The following is a 23,929-nucleotide window of genomic DNA, read 5'->3' on the forward strand; positions in this document are numbered from 1 at the left end:
TTCATTGAACTGTTTTGTAAAATGTCCCCGTATGTATACACCGGTGGTGTAGAGTGTGGAAAAAACCCATGTGTATGGTGCTTGCTTACTTTATCATAGTGTTCTGGGCCAGGCTGGGTCTGTAATCTGCTGAGTGTGCTAATTATCACCTGTTTGCGCAGCTTGTTCACCTTGACTACTCTTCTACTGCTGTTGTACCTCACAATTGTACTAGGCAGATATAGACACACCCCTAGCTTAGGCATGCTAAGGCAGGAGCAATCCCAAGACACAGGGCTCCAATGTATGTACAGTATGCCTGACACCCCCCCCCCCATGCTTTCACCTATATTCGAGTCCTGCACCCAGCTATCTATACACATACACTCTTGGGATCTGCATCACACCCTGGGGATAAATGGGATTCACTATTTTCAACCTCGTTTGCATAGTATTGTCTTCTAAAGCATATTTACATGACCAATACTGAGCCTCCAAAATAATAACCACTGCTTACTGTCGCGCAGATCTGCACACAACTGGTTAAAAGTGCCTTACTATCACCGTATTCGATGTCCCTTGTTCTTCCCAGCAACAAAATAACTGGTCTCTACACGCCTTGAATCCGGGACTTTGCACACCACAGACAATGTGATTTACACTAAACCATGGCAGATATACATATATCTGAGGTGATCACGTACAGATCTTCCAGCACAGGCATTCAGCAGTATAGGACATGTATTCCATCATGTAGATTTATCTGTGCTAATGTCCACGCAGATATATATATATATATATATATATATATATATATATATATATATATATATATATATATATATATATATGTGTGTGTGTGTGTAGATATATATATATATATATATATATATATATATATATATATATATATATATATATATATAAATATATATACACATATACATATACACACACATACGTAGATATAGAATATATATCAAAACAGTGGACCACGTGACACCAACACAATAGACAAGAATGAAAAGGAAACCACATGTGCCTCCTGCATTATGTACTGGTGTTACTATCAAGGCAAGTGTGTTTCATCACACGGGTCAAACTGTATTAAGGGTAAGATTACGGCTGCTGACATTTACTCACCAGACCTATTGGCGAATGTATGCGTATGTCTTGCCAACCCAGTCTCTTGGGCGATTGTGACATTTATGGACACTATATAGGAAAACAACAAAACACACTCAACACATCCTGGAGCTAGCCACTCACAGATACCAACACATAGGATATGATTGCTAAACACACACACCTGTCATGCCTTGGAATAGAACACCTACCTTTCTCTTCTATCACACTACAGCATTACGTAGTTACAGAACACAGTACAGAGATTGCTGAGACACAGCACTCCCAGAGGCATACTTCTAGGTGGGTGACATTATCAGCAATGGAAAAGATGCCAATAGGGATTGTATGGAGTGTGAGCAGTCTAAAAGCATTAGTCTGTCCCCAGGCAGATGGAAACGCACACACAGTTTGCATGGCTGGGATTAGAACATAGACCTAATTACCTTATCACATTATAGCATTACACAGTTATAGAACGCGCTACTGCAATTACTGGGACACGGTACTCCCAGAGGCATACTTCTAGGTGGATGACATCATCAGCAATGGAAAAGACACTGATAAGGATTGTATGGAGTGTGAGCAGTCTAAAAGCATTAGTCTGTCCCCAGGCAGATGGAAACGCACACACAGTTGGCATGGCTGGGATTAGAACATAGACCTAACTACCATATCACATTACAGTATTACACAGTTATAGAATGTGCTACTGCGATTACTGGGAGACAGTACTCCCAGAGGCATACTTCTAGGTGGGTGACATCATCAGCAATGGAAAAGACTCTAAAAGCATATTACTGTCCCCAGGCAGATGGAGACAAACCACACCAGTGGTGTGATCAGGACAACTGCCTATCTACGAACCACTATTACAATACTACATAGATACGAGCCACGCCAGAGACACTACACCTTTCAAGACTGTCAATATGACCTTCTAGGAATGTGGACATCGACATGGATGCTGGCAGTTACGATGTACATACCTGTGAACCAGTATGTTCAGTGTAGGAATCCATCCTGAAGTGGGGTATGGCCATCTGTTGCCTGGACAACCACAATCGCTATACAGGGTTACAATGGCCATGCCCATACACATAGAGGCACATAACTGACACAAGGTGTCACTGGGCATGCTCATACACTTAGTAGCACATGGCCGTTTGGAATGAACTATGTGTCCATCTACATAACATCATTCTGGTCATGCTCACACACTTAGTAGAAAAGGGCTGTTTTGTATGCACTCTGACTCTAAACATGGAAGGGCACAGTGGTGTCGATAGTTGTCATTGTTAGCATGAATGCTGCACTACATATATCTGACACCGGTCTTCTACACAACGTCTGCTGCTGTCCGTCACCTTAAATGTAACAATCTAAACCTGGTAGACTAATACCACCCGTGGTGATGTCCTGCCAGGAGTGGCTACTTCACCCATATAGTGCCATTCATAGACGAATGTCCTGAGACCAGGTTAACACCCTGACACCTAGAGGACAACTGCATTGTATGTGTATGCTAAACAGTGCTAGATGTGTTGCGCTCGTAATCACAGCTGCCAATGTAGATCCAACAATGGGGAATACTGACATCTGTGCAGTGAGGAACACCTGGCTGAAGGCTCAGTTGTGCACAATAGCACTACCACCGTATACCTCGGATACAGACACGTGAACCATAACACCATTATGGACCACTGCAGGTGGTGGTGTCCCCACATACATGAAGGCCACTCACATGTACAGACCAGTACACCCTCAAAAGCCATCACAGATGTGTCAGGTGAAGATCACAGTGTCAACAGCCACATTCTAGGATGTAGCCCTCAGACATCACCATGTCCTTGGACCAGCAACACACATCCATACATGTGGTAGAACATATATTAGTACAACACCATGTGACCTATGACCAGTGGACTGTACCTAGCTCTACAGCAACTGTGCAGACTACCCATGTACTGACATAGTTGCATCATGTGTTATGCAGTGCAGTGATGCCACTGTTCGTATCCAGGTCAGCTGTACACATAACAGGGGCCCTGGGTCATATACAGCTGTAACAGATGACTGTTGCTGTACACCAGTAAACACCCTCATGTTTGGATATGACATACATGTACCTGCCGTGGATATGTACATGCCCCACACACACAGCACATATATGCATAGCATAGCTGTTGCTGTCCTTCGTGCAGACAGGTGGCTACAGCAATTACACACATGCACATGGAAGGTAGGTCCATGGCTGCTGAATGCTAACAATACATAAGGTGTGATAGCAATGTTGACTGAGTTAACATTCCCTCTGTACTGCTTACCCATGACAACTATCATATCATACAACAGCCCATGTGTCATGTATGTCATCACACATGTCCACCAATTGCAATGCCTACAAACATGGCTAAATGACAGGAATGTAGGACCTACACACATGTACATGTAGTGGTGTGCATTTAGCTAACATGCATGTGCAGTAGCTGATGTTTGCAGGTGATCTGTGTCTTACTACAACATGCAGTTGTAATGCAGCCCCATCATTGCCAACTGTATATGGTGAAATACTGACAGTACGTTAAGATGTACATCAGGTATGGATGGATGTGTGGACATAAAGTGGTGGGCCATCTTTGCAGATGGATGTTTGCTGAAGATAGTTCACAGGTGTGTCACAAGCCGTCTTACCATAACACGTGCAAACACTAAGCTATGTGTGTGTTAATTGAAGGGGAAGACATACAACCTACACAGCGGTCAGGGTGTCACTGACTGTAAATCACTTGACACCTGTAACACGTAAGACCTCCCATGTGCATATATCAGCACAATTGCCAAAGGTACCGTCGGTACACATTGTAATGCAGGCAATACTGCTGCATGTCTGTCATACATATCATAAGATAGCAGGTGTTTGATTCACAGTACTGCCATGTGTGTTTGCTTGTGTGTCCATATATGCCATGTATGGTGGGGAATACATCCCAATTGTTTCTCACACCCCTGTACACTGTTGTAGAGATCTGTACATACTGCAGTGTAGAAAGCAAGACATAGGCAGTGGTGGGGTGTGTATCACACACATGTGAGCTATCTGTATGTGCATAACATAGGTGCATTCAATTGTGGACTCCACAGTGTGTGTGTGTGTGTGTGTGTGTGTGTGTGTGTGTGTGTGTGTGTGTGTGTGTGTGTGTGTATGTATGTATGTATGGCTGTCTGGTCCATGGAGTGAGGATGTATGTTACCATAGTGAGCAGATAGGACACCTAACCCCTCCAGGTGATGCAATCTACTACCCTGTTGATGCCATTGATCTTAGGCATTACTGACTACCTGTACATGTTCATTCTCTGTGTCATGTCATGTGGGTGCACAGTACTGTAATGGTGATTACCACATAGGCAGGGGTCCTCAACTCAACACTATCAAGTATGTGTATGTGTTACAGTGTCATTGACCCCATGAGTGTGGGCATGTTACTGTGTCTGAATACATGTGTGCGAATACCTGTGTGTGTGTGTGTGTGTGTGTGTGTGTGTGTGTGTGTGTGAGTGTGTAGTTGTGTGTTCTCATCCTGTAATGTGAATATTATTGCTACACAGTGAGGCCTCAAGCTATCAACTGGCCTCTACCCTTGTCATCAGCTAGACCGCTATGTAAACTCCCCTCCCCATGTAACTGTACCTGTGATATCACCCGGTATGGATATAACGTCTCTAGCCACTGTAGCTTTCACTGCTCCCATGCTCCTGGATCAGTAGATGTGTAGACATCTTTGGAATGTCAGCCTTTCTAACAGTGAGGTTGAAGCTACGTATAGCATGCTGGTATTGCCATACATGCCTGTGATTAGTCCACATTTACACATGGGAAACTGCAAACACTGGTACTCAACGGCACATGCAATTAGACCTGAAGGAGGGAAGCAGGGCATGATTACCAACATGCTGCTACTGTTGTTACCAAGACACATACTGTGAACAGAAAACAAGGCATTCTAAATCTGTACTACATGGTATGTCTGCTGCGTTTCAACAGTACGCAGCAATTGTAATCTACACTTATCTCCCTATTCTTTTCACCCTGTGCATCAGACCATGTGAGCAGGTCCCTGCACCGATGGTGTGGATGACAGGGATGCGGCACAGGCATCATCATATGCACAGGGTGATAATGTTTGCCAGGAGCCTAGGCTGCATCAGTGGATGACATCATGTCTGGGTTAGGGCCTGTGATGTAATTGGCCATGTGTGGTTGTTATGCATGTGAGTGTTGTGGTGCCCTACAGATGTTTCTAGTGTGTGCGTGTATGTGTGCACACAGTTCTGCCATGTGTCTGGCCTACTCAAGGGTATTATTAACAGCTCCAGACTGTACAGACCAGCTTTTACAGCTTACGGTGTCTGGCCATGGCCATGTGACCTGTGCCTGCCAGGGGTTGCACGGGCACTACCAGGCAGAGGTGCAGATTGGGTACTGTCCGATGACACATGTCCACTGGAACTGTGTCCCCGTTGGGACCATCCAGGGCCACGTCCACATGGCCTGCTGTGTCCTGGTGTGGACAGCGCAGCACCAGCTGCACTGCTGCTGCTACTGCCACTATGGGAGCGGGCATGTGAGGTAGCTCGATCACGTATACCTGCACCAGGTGACGTGGATGGCCTACGTCCATATGCCCTAAGCCTCACTCCTACCAGATGTTCCAGCACAGACAGCTCATGCTCACGGATTGTCATGCCACGGTCATGGATTCCAACCATGTCACCCAATCATCTGTCCAAAACATCAACAATTTGCTGTTGAGCATTTGCCAATGCCTGGATGTTGTCATTTAAAGAATGGATAGCAGCCCTCTGAAGCCTCTGTCCTTCTCTGTTCTGCCGTTCAGCACATGCCTGTGCCGCCATTACAGTCTGAAACATACATCTGGTGACACCAGCTGCTGCGCTTTGTCCTGCAGGGGCATGTCAGCCAGAGGACCTCTTATGAGTAGCACTGGCCACATGCCTGTGTGGCACATCTCCAGTCATTTGACTGACACCATAGTGTGAATACACACCTTCTGTAGCCACCACACGTTCCTGTTCCAAGCTACCACACGCTAACTGCCATTCCTCTATATCCATTGGTGATGGGGTATGTGTTGGCATGAGATCTGTGTGCGGGGATGAGGGGGATATAGGTGGAATGACAACCAATGGCACAGATTCAGCCCTTGACAACCCTGCCTGTGCCTCAAGCATATGTTCATCATCACTGCTAGAGTATGTTGGGACACTAACATCAGATGGACCACAGGAGGTAATGCACCTACATCACCTGTGAAGGCAAAGACTCTACATTACAGTACAGACACACACACACACACACACACACACACACACACACACACACACACACACACACACACACACACACACACACACCATTAATGTGATTTGACAGAAGGCATGCAACATGTATGTGATACAGCAGACGGCATGCAGCTCAGACAATAATAGTGGTAGTTATCACACATCCCTGGGTTGCACACAACAGCAAGCATGTATCATAGCAGAAGCCATGCATTTCACACAATCATGGTAGTAAGCATGCATCCCTGTGTTACGCCATGTGGACCAGCACAGATTAACAGTACACATGGCTGATGTGTGGCATATGACCTTGACATTAACATGTAGTATGACATGTAGTCTGCTGACGTGTGCATTGACTTGCATAAATGTTTGACACAATGGTGTCCTGTCATATGCACAGTGGTGTAATCGTGTCACATTGCAGTGTTGTCTGTACGCCCTACAGATAAAATGCACTTTTAGCAGATGTGCATGACCATTGAAGGGTATTATGAGGCATCTATATTGCTATACAGTGTGAAATACAGACACAGTGCCATTGCATGGAATCATGAGGCATCTCTATTGTTATACAGTGTGGATTACACACACAGTGCATAGCCATGACTGTGTGCATACACAATACATATATACTGTGGATTGTGTCCCACATCGCTGAGGTGTATACACAGTAAACCATGATGTGTAATGTGTGACACAGGTCACCGAAGGACATATGGATGACACCCTTACACACCTGCAAACATATTTTAGTTGCCTGGCAACCATGTCCACACATGGCAGACTTGTCAATACACCATGTCCCACATGACATTTGTGTACCACACACACGAGGTGCACGGCTGACAGTGATGTCCAACAGTAGCAAGGGAAATGTACTGTATCTGTGGCCTGATGTCGTTGTCTGTGTATGTATGTGGATGCTGTACAGGTGACTACTGTCATGCTGTGACACAGCCATCATGTTCAACACATCTTATGTGGTCGAATGAAGTTATGCCTCCAGAAGCTGTGCACAGGCTTGTAGGATGTCCAGTGTTCCACATCTGCAATATAACCATTCAACAAAGGGTATAGTTGGACCATGTGTAGCCAATGTACAACAGGGTGTACACACAAACACATCACATCTGCTGTGTGTTGCTGCATGTCTCTGGCCATCCTCCATGGCCATGTGTGAACATGTGTTGGCCAAACGGTTGTGATGGCCATCTATCTCACATGTCTGTGTTGTCCCATATGACATATACCCATAGATTTGGTTGTGAATGCTGTTTAGTATTTTTGCATAAGTATTTTACTAATGTCAGTGGATGGCTCTGTAATTAGAGAAGTTGGTTGCCTCTGTAAGTTAATTGATTAATCAACTAATTAACCCAGAGCAAAATGTATATATACTCACAATGTGATTACCTTTGTTGTCTGAAGAAGTTTGCTGACAGAGCAAACAAAAAGCGCTTAATCTTATTAAATCTTTTTGGCTTTTACTGGTCTGCATTGGTTTTGCTGCTACCCGACTTGTTTACTAGTTTAGTTTTGTGTTTATATTTTTTTGAGTTTGTAATGGCTTCTGGGTCTGCGAGCAATGTTACCAATAGCTTTGAACCAGAAAAAACACCTAAAATACTGAGGAGCTGTAATAGTGTTGCAGGAGCAACACCAGCATCAGAAAAAGATCCTAATGTTAACCAACTAGACTTTCTTTTAACTCGGGTCGAGTCTATTTGTTTGAGACTTGATTATTTGGATAAACAACAGCAAGCTATACAGCACAGCTTGCCACCTTTAACATCTGCCAATCTCACTACTGCTGGAATACGACGAGTATGTTCAATGGTGCAGGCATCCACTGAAGCGCCTAACAGGGAGGAGCCGGGTCCTAACACCGACCAAGTTAATTCTACAAGGCCACCGGCTCAAATGGAGGACTTACATTTCATTAACCACTCGAATAGACCAACGCCTCTTAATAGACATGAAATAAACCCTTCAGTAAACCTCTTAGGCAATCAAGCGAATGTATCGCTAACTTTTAATCAACGTGTTCCTACACCATCGAGTGCCAACATGGGGACTCAGCAAGGGAACAACAACACAGCACTGAGTGCAAATTTGGGCATTCAGCAAGGGAATAATTATTCAGTGTTTCCTGATCTCTCAACTTGGTTAGCGGAGAGATTTTCCTTTAATATGACCTCTCCTGTCATGGAGCAACAGTCTGGTGGAGAAGGAAGTAATAACAATTCTATTTTTGATATTGTTTCACATCTTAAAGTTTTTGATAACCTATTAGTGAAGGTTAAAAAACTGCAGTTGGAAATTTCCTACTTCAAAGAATGTTTGAAATGTAGAATAGTGCCTAAAGGTTTAAGGCACCACCAATTTCCCACTGGTTTGGTGCCTGATTCAGCCTTTCATCAATAACTTTTGGTGATTTTTGATCGTCAAGGTTTTGAGTTGATTGAATACATAGTTAAGCACTATTCTATATGGGTGGAGGACCTTAACAAACAAGAGGCAGAATTAGACGCTAAGATAAAACTTGACAATGATTTCACCAGGTACAAATATGAATATAGTCGTATTTTTACCAGTATTGACCAGTACCTGGTGAAACTTAAAAATAACAAAACTAAAAAATTAGAACGAGACACTACAGCGTATAAGGAAGGTAAAGCGTATCCATTTCCTCCTATAGCCCAAGTATGGAAAACTGTTTCTGAAGGTAGTTCTATCCCTGGTTACAATAACCAGCCAACTGTGTTTCATTACACTAATCAGTTGCCTAATACTATGGTACAAGTAAATGAAGATGTTAACCAAACTGAAAGACAAGGTTATACGGAAGTCAGGAGAAGTGAAAGACTGGCTAACATCAACAATCAGCGTAATTCAAAAAACTTGAATTTTTCCGAGGGGAACTGGACGGGGACAAGACCCAAACAATGGTACAACAAGAATCAGAGGAAAACGAAAGAGAGTTAGGAGAGAAACAAGACTTGAATTTAATGTCTTATGGCACTAATGAATTACATGACAACTTAGTGCAACACATGATCCCTTTGGTCAATGAGTCTTGTGACTTTTCACCTTCTGAAGATGTGTTTTTTCTAGTCTCCATTCAGGTCCATCTGACCTAGTGCCTGTGAGAAGTAAACCTGTAATTATTACCAATAGGACAAATGACTTTAAAGAGTACAATTTTTCTTCTACTGATATAGGTTCGGACATGGTGGATTTCTTTAACAAAGGTAACACATATGTCCCTAAACAAAATTGTGACTTGGTGAGAACAATTATAGATTTAAAAACTTTCACGAGGAAATTGAACTTTAACTTGATGATGGGGTCTAATGTAACTACAGTTCAAGATGACCAATTTAGAATTCCTAGTACTTTTAACCCACCCCTTCATCCACTTATTTCTGTGTTTGAACAAATGTGTGAACTAGATATTCGCTTTAATGTTAAACACAGAGGTAAAATCCATACTAAAGATCCTATTTTACAGAAAGATAAGGGATTTTTGGAGTTTATTAAATTACATGATATTAGAGTCTGTAAGCCTGATAAAGGAGGAGGACTGGTAATTTTTGATAACATGGATTACTACAACAGAATGGTAGACCTGTTAGATGATCCCGCCTATGAAGTTAGTTCCTTTCGGAGACCAATCATGCATATTCGGTAATAAAGGATAGTATATTAGACATGTTCATAGAGGGGCGAATTGAACAAAATATATTCAATTATATGTCTACACAATTTCCAAGGTACCCCTACCTTTTTGGAATTCCCAAAATACATAAAGATTTGGGTAATCCACCTATGAGACCTCTTGTCGATGGACGTGGGTCACCCACTTACCCATGTGCCAAGGTAATTGACTCTATTTTACAAAAATTTGTTAAACTTGAGTCACAAATTTGTAAGGATTCCTGGTCATTTTTAGAGAAGTTAAATGGTTTGGGCTTCAAACCTAAATACAACTTCCTTACCGTAGATGTTAAAGACCTCTACACCAGTATACCTCAAGATACCGGTATAGAGTGGGTAACTCGAGCTATGGTTAAGAATAAGGCTACAATAGATGAAATTTCACTTGTGAAAGAGCTCTTGGAAATTGTTTTATATAACAATTTCTTTATGTTTGGAGACAACTTCTTTCTTCAGAAAATAGGTGTGGCAATGGGCTCCCCTTGTGGAGCTAGCATTGCTAACTTAGTGATGGCCCATTGGGAGTCTGAGTATGTGTTCAAAAATGACAGTATTAAAAACAAATTAGTCTTTTACACACGATATCTAGATGATATCTTTATTCTGCTTAATGGTAACCAAAAGTCGAGTGAAACAGTATTAAATATTTTTAACACCTCAACTGATTTCTTCCGTTTCACTTCCACCTTTGATACTGATAGGATAGCTTACTTGGACATTAATTTATCAAAAAACCTTGCTTTGAAATGTTACCAGACAAAAATACACAGGAAGGAAACATATTCGAACATGTTTTTACACTTTACCTGCTGCCACCCTTTTTACCAAAAACGTTCAGTAATTAAAGGTCAGTTAGTACGAGCAGCTCGTATGGTTTCTAATGAACAGGATTTCCAAGAGGAATGCAACCTCTTGGGAATGATGCTCACACAGAGAGGCTACCCTTTGGAGCTAATTTCAGGACTGATCTTAGAAGTGAGTGACAAACGTACTAAAGGAATGTATAAACCTATTTTGTCAATGAAAAAGATAGTTACCATGCAAGAGATCACATCAGAAAATATGGGAAATTCTGCAGTAACAGAATTGAGTGTCCTTGCCACACCTGACTCACCAGAAACAAAGTTCATTACAACCTATAATACATTCAGTTACCACTGTATAGGTAAAAAACTGGGTTATTTTTGCAAGTAACCCTAGTATATTAAACAAATTGGGTGAATACCCGGGCACTATATTTAGGAAGGGTAGGAATTTGAAGGTATTATATGAACAATGCCAGAAAAAACAACCAAAAATAACTGGTATGTACAAATGCCAAAATTGCAATTTTTGCAAATTAGTAACTGAATCCAACAGATTTGAAATAAATAATGTTCAGTATAGACTGAAGTGTAGGGCCAATTGCAACACTAGAATGGTAGTGTACCTGGCTAAATGCCAGGGATGCCAGGCATTTTACATCGGTAAGACGGAGAGGAGACTCCGTGACCGTATGTATGAACACTCATATGCCATTAGCAGGAACAAACAAGACAATGCCCTAGCTAAACATGTGGCAGAATTTTCTGGACATCAGTTCAGATTTTTAGTTATAGACCAGCCAGAGCTCGATGTTAGAGGTGGTCCTGCACAATTGCAACTCGAAGAGCTGGAACTATTCTGGCAGATTAGACTTAATGCATATAATCTACCAGGTATAAATGAGACCTGTAGTTTGAGCAGTGTGTTAAAGCTTAAAAGTCTAAAAAGATGAATTTAGGAAAATGTATTAATATAGAATGTCAGATTATTCTAATTAATTATTCATTTTTATATACATTTGGTTTTAACATGAATTAGATATAAACATATTTTAGATAGGAGAAGCTGTAAAGTGAATTGTTGATATGTTTGATTTATTTATATTGAATGTTCACACTGAAATCTACTCTAGTATGGTTTTACTTATATATGAGAAATGTTCTATACACAAGAAGGACACATATAGATATGTAAACCAAACTGTAAGTGAGTTGGAGAGCACAGCAGACCAATAGACCACGATTCCTTGTTAAGTAAAAAGGTTTTAATCCACAGTTCCAAAGACAAACACCATATATAAAAGTGCTGCAGCTGATGAGCGCTTTCACTCACAAAATGAGTTTCTTCAGATCAATTTGCTGCTACCCATAGTGCCCCTATAAATACATCCATCAATAAAACAAACAAGTGGCAATTAACAGTTAAAGTTGTATATTACATACTAAGACCACTATGAATCCTAAAATATGGATTACTATATAAGATATATATTAAGAAACTTATATAGCTTATACAAAATAAACACATACTTAAAAAGCATATAAAATGTTTATATAAAATATGAACGAATATATCAGTAAGCAATCATTAAAAAGTGTGTGGCTGCTGTAGAAAATGTATGAATATGTTGTTTAAAACTACCTATGTTTGATGTTGATGTTCCTTCTTTTCTTGAGAGCTGGTTTTATCGAAGCTCTCTCATTGAGTCCAGAACCCCTATCAGCCCTTAGTCTTGTTATCCATTTACTTTCCCTATCTTCCGTGTGGTTCCTAATGTCTCCACCTCTAATACAAGGTTCAATCATTTCTAGAACTCTAAAGAGGAATCTATGTGTATCACCTAATTCTACTACATGTTTGGCTAGTGCATTCATTGTATTCCCTTTCCTCATGTGGTATGTGTGTTCACGTATCCTGTCTTTAAGTTGTCGGTTGGTTTTACCGACATAGAACGCATTGCATACCTGGCAGACTGCCAGGTACACAATATTCATACTAGTGCATGTTGCGTCCACTTGGGTCTTAAACTGTATGTGTGAGTCAGGGTGTACAAATGTTGTAGCACTGTCAATGTATGCACATTGATTACAACGTTGACATGCCTTAGTGTAATATGATTCAAATCCCTTCTTATTCTTCTTCGAGTAGCACAGCAACCTTTTCAAATTTAATTTATTCTTGTACAGAAATCTTGGCTCATCTCCTACCACCTGTCTGATCTCATCATCTGTACATAATATGGACCAATGCTTATTGAATATATCTTTTAGATCCCCGTTGTCACTAGTATATGATAACGAGATTTTGACATCATTACTTACACTTCGTCCATCATTCTCTAGTGTGGGTCTAGGTCCATAATAAGGTGCTGCTCTATTCAATCTGAGTTTGTGCATATCATTAAATTGTCTCTCTATTTCATAATTACTATAACCCCTATGCTCTAATCTCTCTTTCAACTCATGCATCCCTATTTCAAAGCCTGTCTCAGTTGCATTAAGTCTGGAAACACGCATGCCCTGTCCTCTTATTATATTGTTAAATATATGATTGGGGTGCATGCTAGTCCTCGCTAATATAGTATTGCGATGGCATGGCTTGCGATATACTCCTGTGTTCAACAACCCATTATCCATTTTCTCAATATATAAGTCTAGGAAATCTAATCTAAGTGTTGAATAGCACATAGTAAATACTAAATAATTTGTTAAGTTGTTTATCATGCCATGAAACTCATTAAGCGAATCAACATCACCTCTCCATAGCATAAACACATCATCTACAAAACGTTTGTAGAATATGGCTGAGCTCATAAACTCATTAGTTCTAAATAACACCTCATTCTCCCAATGTGCCAAGAACATGTTGGCATAGCTGTTTGCACATGGCGTACCCATGGCAACACCAGCTTGCTGTTTGTATATTGTATCTTCAAATATAAACACATTGTTCTCAAGCACGATGTCTAACAGGTGTACCAACAGTTCTATATGTGCAGGTGTAAGTGTGCTATGTAATAACAGATATTCCCTAACATATATAATTCCTAAATAATTCGGTAGAATGGTAAACAGTGATTGAATGTCAAATGTGACCAATATTAACTCCTCACTGCTAATCCCACTTGCCATGCAATCATAGAGTTCTAGCAGGAACTGTTTAGAGTCCTTGAGTATAGTTGAATTCATATTTAGCACTGGACGTAGATGCTTCTCTATGTAAACAGATATGTGTTCAGTGACCCAACCTTGCCCTGATACTACTGGTCTCATGGGTGGGTCACTGATATTCTTGTGTATCTTAGGGAAGCCTTGTATCACGGGAATTAACGGGCTCGGGATTGTAAGATATTCAAATAAATCTTTGTCCAAGATCTTGCCATTAAACATATCAACCAATTTGTTTCCTATTTCTAATATAATACTTCTCACCATAGAAGAGTCAATTCTTAAATAAAATACATCATCCAGCATTCTCATCATTGCTGCTTGATAGCACATAGTATCCATTATCACAACTTGACCTCCTTTATCTGCTGGTCTGATTGTGATTGCCTTATTCACTTGCAAATCCCGTAGACTTGCTCTTTCTCTCCTGCTCAAATTGTCATTGTGCCTTAAATTAGGTTTCTTACTAAAATATTTATGTAGCTCATCCTCAGTTAATTTGAGGTAAGCCTCCACCAGTGGATGGTTCACCGGTGTATAATTACTTAATCTTTTAAATATAGGTATTGTTTCATCCCCTGTAACGGTGTCTGTGGTATTGTTTTGAAATGTCAACTTAAGCATCAAATTTCTACAAAAAAGCTTAGTATCCAGTACTGTATCTACTAGATTACTATGTCCACTAGGAATAAAATTCAACCCTTTCTCCAATAAGTCCAATTCTGAATTTGTTAACTCATACTTAGATATATTGCAGACTAGTGAGTTAGTTGTGTGTGTGTTATCATTCATCACCATTAAATCACTCACTGTCCTATTTTGTTCCTCCACATTTTCTTTATTGTGTGCTGTGGTTGGAATTCCTCTGAGGCCTTCCTTTTTTGTCTTCCTCTGCTTAAAGATCTCCCTCTCCTCAGACCCTTGTCCTTCCTCACAGGTAACGGAAAAGGGATACCACCTTGTACTGTTTCTATAACATTCATGTTCTTACTATGTACCTTGGGTCTAACGACCCTATCATCTTGCAATATAGGTTTATTTGTGACCTCAACCTGAGGATATAAATTTGTATGCATAGGGCTATTTGATGTATTTCCCTTCGTTGTTATATTTGTATTGTCACGTACTGTGTCTCCATCCATATGTATGATGCTAATAACATCATCTGTATTAGTAGAGTCACCCAGCGCTTCATCTACAGTAGCATGTAACGACTCATTTAAGACATTGTTACTATTTCTACCAAATTCTTGTGTATTCATGCTATTTACAGAAACCCCTGTCACATTTGATGCAGGTCTTACATTTTGTTTAACTGTTTCACTTATGTTGTTAACACTAACAAATCTATTGCTGTTCGCGTTATTGGTTACAGCATTAGCATCCTCTACAAGGCTACTAATATCACTCTCACCAAACCTAGGCCATACAAAGACGTGACCCATCGAAAAATCTTTGTGGTCACGTCTTATTTTGTTGTGCTTCTGCTGGAGAAGCTTGCGTTCAAAGCGCCCAGCAAGCTCTCAAACAGCGGAGCAACTAAAGCTTCTGGGTATGCTAGAAAAATGTCCAACCTTTGCTGTTTGATGCTTGTAGCCAATGCATCCTCTTCTGGTGCGAAATAGTCCACTAGCAGTTGCATGTATTGCCTGCTAACGTCCAAGTTTATCAGCTGCCACTTTTTTAAAAGCTCGGGATGCTGGTCTCCTTGATTCGGCATGTTGAATATCCGGAGTCCCCTCGGTACTATCCTCTGTTCCATACAGTACATGAAGTGCATACGTTGCATCTGTAATCTCTTCAGACGCCCAAAATCCTTCTCCAACTTATCTAACATGCGTTGCAGTTTCTCTAAATCCACGGTAGGTGCGTTGTCATCATTCGTGCGCGTCGAGCCATCTAGTTGCCAGGATGCAACCTTGGAACACTGCAGCTGCTGCTCAAACCTCTGCTTCAACAGAGCTGACGAGCCCAGGTCTACACCCCGGGGCTCGTAGTCAAGCTCTATGTCAACGTTATTCAACGCTTTATCCATATATCATATATAGTAGAAATCACAATAAAACTGAGGATATTCAAAATAAATAAGTCCGTTAGCTTGCCGGTCGGTCTGCTTCCACCAAGGTATGAAAGTGTAATAACAATAGTAATAAATAACAACGTGTACCTCAGTAGAAAAAGTGCTCCCAAACTGTAGTTAAAATAAAATGTAAACCAAACTGTAAGTGAGTTGGAGAGCACAGCAGACCAATAGACCATGATTCCTTGTTAAGTAAAAAGGTTTTAATCCACAGTTCCAAAGACAAACACCATATATAAAAGTGCTGCAGCTGATGAGCGCTTTCACTCACAAAATGAGTTTCTTCAGATCAATTTGCTGCTACCCATAGTGCCCCTATAAATACATCCATCAATAAAACAAACAAGTGGCAATTAACAGTTAAAGTTGTATATTACATACTAAAACCACTATGAGTCCTAAAATATAGATTACTATATAAGATATATATTAAGAAACTTATATAGCTTATGCAAAATAAATACATACTTAAAGACAGGATACGTGAACACACATACCACATGAGGAAAGGGAATACAATGAATGCACTAGCCAAACATGTAGTAGAATTAGGTGATACACATAGATTCCTCTTTAGAGTTCTAGAAATGATTGAACCTTGTATTAGAGGTGGAGACATTAGGAACCACACGGAAGATAGGGAAAGTAAATGGATAACAAGACTAAGGGCTGATAGGGGTTCTGGACTCAATGAGAGAGCTTCGATAAAACCAGCTCTCAAGAAAAGAAGGAACATCAACATTAAACATAGGTAGTTTTAAACAACATATTCAGACATTTTCTATAGCAGTCACACACTTTTTAACGATTGCTTACTGATATATTCGTTCATATTTTATATAAACATTTTATATGCTTTTTAAGTATGTATTTATTTTGTATAAGCTATATAAGTTTCTTAATATATATCTTATATAGTAATCTATATTTTAGGATTCATAGTGGTTTTAGTATGTAATATACAACTTTAACTGTTAATTGCCACTTGTTTGTTTTATTGATGGATGTATTTATAGGGGCACTATGGGTAGCAGCAAATTGATCTGAAGAAACTCATTTTGTGAGTGAAAGCGCTCATCAGCTGCAGCACTTTTATATATGGTGTTTGTCTTTGGAACTGTGGATTAAAACCTTTTTACTTAACAAGGAATCGTGGTCTATTGGTCTGCTGTGCTCTCCAACTCACTTACAGTTTGGTTTACATTTTATTTTAACTACAGTTTGGGAGCACTTTTTCTACTGAGGTACACGTTGTTATTTATACATATAGATATGTGTTATTTAGTATATATAAATAATATATATAGATATATAGTTTTTCTTATATCTACCATTTTTTATATCAACTATTACCATAACTATTAGTATTATTGGAATTTCCCTTTATTCTTAGATTTATTACTACCACTATTTGGTTGTGAATGCTGTTTAGTATTTTTGCATAAGTATTTTACTGTTGTCAGTGGATGGCTTAAAATTAGAGAAGTTGGTTGCCTCTGTAAGTTAATTGATTAATCAACTAATTAACCCAGAGCAAAATGTATATATACACTCACAATGTGATTACCTTTGTTGTCTGAAGAAGTTTGCTGACAGAGCAAACGAAAAGCGCTTAATCTTATTAAATCTTTTTGGCTTTTACTGGTCTGCATTGGTTTTGCTGCTACCCGACTTGTTTACTAGTTTAGTTTTGTGTTTATATATTTTTTTGAGTTTGTAATATACCCATAGATGTCAGATACTCCACTGTCCACAGGGTTATGCAGACAAAGGGTTGTATGTTTGGTATGTGGGTTATGTTTTATGGGATAGTGAGACAATGTTGCAGCCGGACCACTACATGTCATGAACATATCAGATGGCACATCACAATGTGTGCACTCATCGCAGGGGCATATTCCACAATAGTGAATCCTGTGGACTGCCCATACTCCAGCTCACTGCGTAGTACTGTTTGTGTACCCCACATGTGTAGTTCTGATGTATAGTACATATTCCTACATTGAACAACACCTCCACCATTGTATGCACAGCTGTCCACACATCTAGCAATGACAGTTTCTGACTTTTCATGTTGGTGTTTCATTTAGTTTGTAAGTATTGCACATAGGTAGCCAGTGTGATGGATTAAAGATGCGACCTGTATATTGTGACCGGACCATACATTATGTATACATGTGTTAACTGGCCACAAGGCGACTAGATCTGTGCATTAACATGCCTGATACTTATAACTGTCTCACCTGCAATGGCCTGATGTCTCTGCGGAATGCCAGAGGTACCTATATAGGAGTGACACCGCAGTATGGTCATTATCCACGACTGTATGACAGCTACAGGGTGCAATGTGCATGTTAACACATTTGCCAGTACAATAGGATATACTATGGAGTATGCACATGTGTGCATACACAAAGTTGCATACTATAGTATGCGGCATGTGTGTATACATGCCTTGCATATGATGTTACATTACATATTGTACAGTGACACACGCAACTATATGGGATATAATAGTTATATGTGCAGTAGTGACTTACCAGGCAACTCCAGGCTCGGTGGTTGAGAGACACCCACCTCCATGATGGCAGCTAGGGTTTGTGGATGCTGTTCTGATGGTGTCCCCAGGTTGGCCAGTAGCTCCTCGGTACATGTGAGTGGAGGCTGGGTTGGTGGCCCACCACTTGCTGCACCTTGTTCTCTGGTGATTGCATTTGCATGCTGTTTTGCACATCTGATCAGGTCCGTGCAGTGTCTGTGCACCTACTGGTATGTGCGGTTATGGCCACCCACATCATTAACCCTCCTGCAAAGTTCCTGTCACAGGTCATCATGCTGCTGTGCATGCTGTGGCACATGGCTAAACAAAACATCATAGTTGTCTTGGAGGTAAGGTATAAGGGCCTCATCCTCCAAGCGGATATAGGCTGGGAGCCTTGCTCGTGGCATATCTGGAAGACATGATGGAGACAGGTCACAGTATCTCAAAGATGCACAGACATACAGCTGCAAATACATGTGTCTCACATTTATTACATATGAACAGTTGTCTTTGCAAATCTTCATGACACTGACACCACTGACATGCTTGTGTCACACACATGTGACACCCAGTGGGGATTGGATATTATCATCATATATATATGACACCTGATTACATTGCTCATACTCCATGTGGATGCTGTCTTGATGTGGGCATGTCTGTTTCCTGTACTGGTGTTCTTACCTATTAGCACATGCCTGGATGTGTCCACATTAATGCTGTTGACCTTGATGCTGTGTATATGTCACATATCAACACATACACTGCCTTAACGGACATGACCTGTGACAATGCAGACATGCACATGGAAGCCTTTACATGCATGTGTTTTGCCATATACATCTACACGGCACTGTACAGCAGTTCAACATCCTGTCACATATCGCCTGTGTTGCACATGTGATTCACATGGGACGATGGCTAGCCAGATGGTATTTGCAGGGATGGTTATCAACTATAGCATGTACGGCCAAGGTCATGTAGTAGTCTGTATGCCCTGGGCCATGTATGAGCGTAGGATGTAAGGTTTCCTAGCTGTAGCTGACAGCCATGTTTCCGGCGCCAGGTGAAGCAGTGCCACATAACTGATCCAGATGGTTAATGATACCATGCGGTCATCACACCATGTCTGACAGAGGTAAAATGTGCAGCTTTGCTGGACAGGGTTGCATAGTATGGCAGGAGTATGTAACATGTATCTTACAAGGATCTGTCCAGCATGTGGCGATCCTTGTACTAGGAAGGATGATGCCCATGACGTATGTATTTCGGATCAGGATACGTACATGTAGCATGTCCAACATCACATTGTTGGACATGTCTTTATGCAGGGTAGGCATCATGCTACATAATGGAGATGAGGATTGTGAAGGCTGGTGTCGCCCATCCAAACATGGGCAATACCCCTTAAAGGTGATATGTGATCTGATATTGGTCACTTGAGTGATGAGTATGGCTGTACAATGATCACCATGTTCATGGATGGCACCCTGTCATGACTAGGGTTGCCTCTTATGACTACCTAATAGGCTTGGTGACATCACTAGCTCAAAGAGGTAAACTGCACAGCACCATCCCTTACACACAGTGTCCATTATATTGACTGCAGCCTAGGTGGCAGTTCATGGGTACAGGGTTATTAACCTAGCAGTGACAATGCAATATGCAGCTGTCAGATTGTGCACATATGTTGCACACCTCACCCACAAAGCCCATTCTGTATGTTGTCCACAACACTGAGTCAGCTATTGCTCCTAGGTCATAGTCATTCACATACTTATATAGGCAGATGCCTCCCATTTCTCTCTGTGGTATGGGCTACAATGAGGGGGAGTACAATGAATTAACCCTGTTTTACTGTAGCTGCCAGTGGTATGATATGCACATATTACTCAGACACATTTTGTAGTGTTGGTTCTGTCAACAGTCCACTGGCAGAACACTCCTGTGACATACAAAGGTACATCTAGTATACTGAGTGTAGGTGGAACACAGTATGGGTGATGATGTCCTATGACCTGTCAAAGGTATGATATGCAGTGTGAAATCATCCATACTGTCATGTACATCTGTACTGCTAACAACATATGCGTTGATTAAGGTTCATGGACTTTCAGACCAGACTCAACAGGGTAATAGTGCAGTGCCTCCCATTATGAGTGGTGTCTCCACTTTGTGGGTTGTGATAACTGTTGGTGTGCACCATTCAGTGTTTTCACAGACTGACATGAAGCTATGTTTTACATCATGTGTATGTGTAGAGCAAACTGTTTTGCCATATGTGTATGATACAACCAGGGATGTGGACAGGTCCCATGCAGCTTGAGTGCACCTTGTACCATCATAGTTATGGTTACAGGGGCTCTGTAGTGTTCATGGATATGTGATTGTGTACCTGTCGAGGGGGGCAGTGTGTTTATGTTATCTGACACCCTATCTGTATTGCTTATTCATGCTCAGCACTTGTTCAGAACATGTAAGCACTTCATGAGCTACTAATTACTATAGCACTCAATCTTCCTCATTACCTACAGGTAAGCACTGTTTGTACTTACATTTCCCACTTGCTTAGAGTAAAACAGCTGTTGTACACACTTTCCTCACATATCTAGTGGGAAATAGTTAAATATTCAGGCATATCCAAGTGTCAATTCCCAGTGTTATTGCCTGTCTACATGATGAATACGGGCATCATGAGGCAATATAGAAATTGTCTCGTGTACACAGTCAATACTCCCCTCCTAACATACAACACTACAACCTTTGGGAGATGCAGATATCTAGCCATGCTGGAGGTAAAGCTCTCTCCAACCCAGACTGAACCTGACAATCATGTGGGGATGTTAAACATTTGCACCACACCACACTCATCACATAGTCTCACTAGATCTCCACCACCACAGGCCACACATAATAAGACTACATTTGCATAGCCTCTCAATACTACTCTGTCTAGGCAACAGAGAACGCCAAAGCAGAAATGCAGGCAGCCACCATCACCCAACACAACAATTACTTATAGCCCACAGACTGTGTGCCCATCAACCACAGCCAATAGGGCGATGTAATGTACCCAACACACCAGTCTTAGGTGACTCTATAAGTGGTCACACTGATGTCCCACTCAGCAGGCTACACAAGGTGATAGTCACTTTCAGCTGGCTGTCGGGTAACAGGATCCGCAACATAACCTATGCACTCACGTCACTCCTCAACAAGTACAATATGGCTGTGTCATTCTCCATGTTAGTGTGAATGCCCTGAGATGTAAATTCCTGGACTACATGTACAGAGACATGGGATAGTTCTCTGATCTTGTAGTCCAGGCAGGTATCGCCCTAGCCCTGAGAAGCATTCGGCATTCATCCAGACTGATAACGCAGTACAAGTACTGAATTATTTACTTCAACAATTAGCTATGCTTCTGGTGTCATTCCAAGGGTATCCAGTATCTGTCAGCTTTGAATGACATGGTCAACAGAACACGATGCTTTGGCACAGATGGCCTGCACCTGTCAGCCCTGGGATTACGGATAACGTCTAAGGCTCTTGCTGCTCCTATAATGCCTGTTTTAGGCATGGTTCAAATAACATATTCATCACCATAACAGGAACAGGCAAGCAAAACCTGAGTCTAATGCTACTCAATGCTTGACATCTTCATCTCAAACGCACTCACCCAAGGCACTCCTTGTAATGGACCACATTGATATCTCTGCAGTGACTGGGACCTGCTTCTAGGCTCCTGAGAGCATCCCTGCACTAACAGGCTATTACTCATACCACACCTTTCAGTCATGTAACCAGGACCGGAACACCCACGGCGGAGGTGTGTCCATATTTCCCAAGGATATATACATCTCCAAGCTGGTTGCTTAGCACAATACATCAGAGGTAATCCAAGTGCAATTAACTCTGGCCATAACTGCTATACAAATTGTAGCTTGCTACAGATTACACACCATACCCCATGGTTAACTGTCCTCACTTCTTGGTTTACTAGAAAGTAAGGTTCAAACAGAAAATACTGATGTGCGATTGACACTATCCCAACATTAACTGGAATACCTACTCATGTACCGACACATTAGGCCAACACTTTCTGGGATTCATAACCTCCAATCGGCTGGATCAACCTATCCACACCACCACCAGGGCCAACAATATCCTAGACCTGGTCATTACCAACATGTGTGACTGGTGATCCACACCTGGGGTTATCTCCTCGTTGGTCAGATCCGAATGTACGCTAATCACCCTTGTTATCCACATCCCGCCACCACACCCTTTATGGAAAGCACAGTACAATATTTCTACAAAGTCAACTTCAGGCTTCTTATGACAGCAGTAGTAAACATCATGACACCCGTGCAGATGGACAATACAGTTACAACCACTGAATCATGCACAACTGCACTTAATTAGAACTTACACGACTGCATGGATCATGCTGTCCGAAACAGAGCCATGACGGTACCCACCAGAAAACGGATGCCAATCTGGTAGTCCACTGCCATGGACATAATGTACAACAGAAGGAGGAGACTGTTGCAAAGTAGAGTACAATCCCATGAGTAGGGGAGCTCCCTGGTCAGCCTCAGTAGGAATCTGAGATCCCTTATCACATCCTCCAAAGCTAGCTACATAACATTACCATGACTCCTTCCAAGGACTACCACAAAGTGTTCTAGAGGTATGTCACTACTCTCAATGACGATACCCACATCTGCTCTGACATACAGCAGTTAGGCACGGACATTACAGAACCGAATGATATTGGCAACATCCTGGCAGATAGGTTCAGTGCTAACTTTACACCCCTCTCACATCCTAAAGGGTCCAAATCTATACAGGAACAATGCAGAGTCCCTGTGATCACAACTACACAGTTCAAATCTGCACTCTCTAAAGCCAGGAACACAGAATCCATGTGACAGTACAACATCCCAGGCTGCGATTTCCACAAACTTCAGAACGAAATGGCTCCCCACCTGGGCACCAAATTCACTAATAGCCTTGCATCAGGCATTGTGGCCCCTGAATGGCACACAGCAACAGTTATCACACTCCACAAAGGTGGCGCCACAATGGACCAGGGGAACTATTGCCCTATACGCCTGACTAGACTGTTCTTCAAGGCTATGGA

General features: G+C 41.4%; 1 protein-coding gene across 1 annotated transcript in view; it reads left to right on the top strand.

The window, feature by feature from the left end:
• Positions 1-23,929, top strand: part of MALRD1 (MAM and LDL receptor class A domain containing 1) — a 3,217,568-nt gene that overhangs the window by 1,895,931 nt on the left and 1,297,708 nt on the right. Inside the window, exon 18 of the mRNA XM_044065510.1 lies at positions 23,359-23,373. Within this exon, the coding sequence (XP_043921445.1) occupies positions 23,359-23,373 (15 nt within the window). The remainder of the gene's footprint in view (positions 1-23,358; positions 23,374-23,929) is intronic.

This window comes from Protopterus annectens, chromosome 3.part0, assembly GCF_019279795.1.
Source record: "Protopterus annectens isolate FY-2018-M chromosome 3.part0, PAN1.0, whole genome shotgun sequence".
In the NCBI taxonomy this organism is placed as follows: domain Eukaryota; kingdom Metazoa; phylum Chordata; order Ceratodontiformes; family Protopteridae; genus Protopterus; species Protopterus annectens.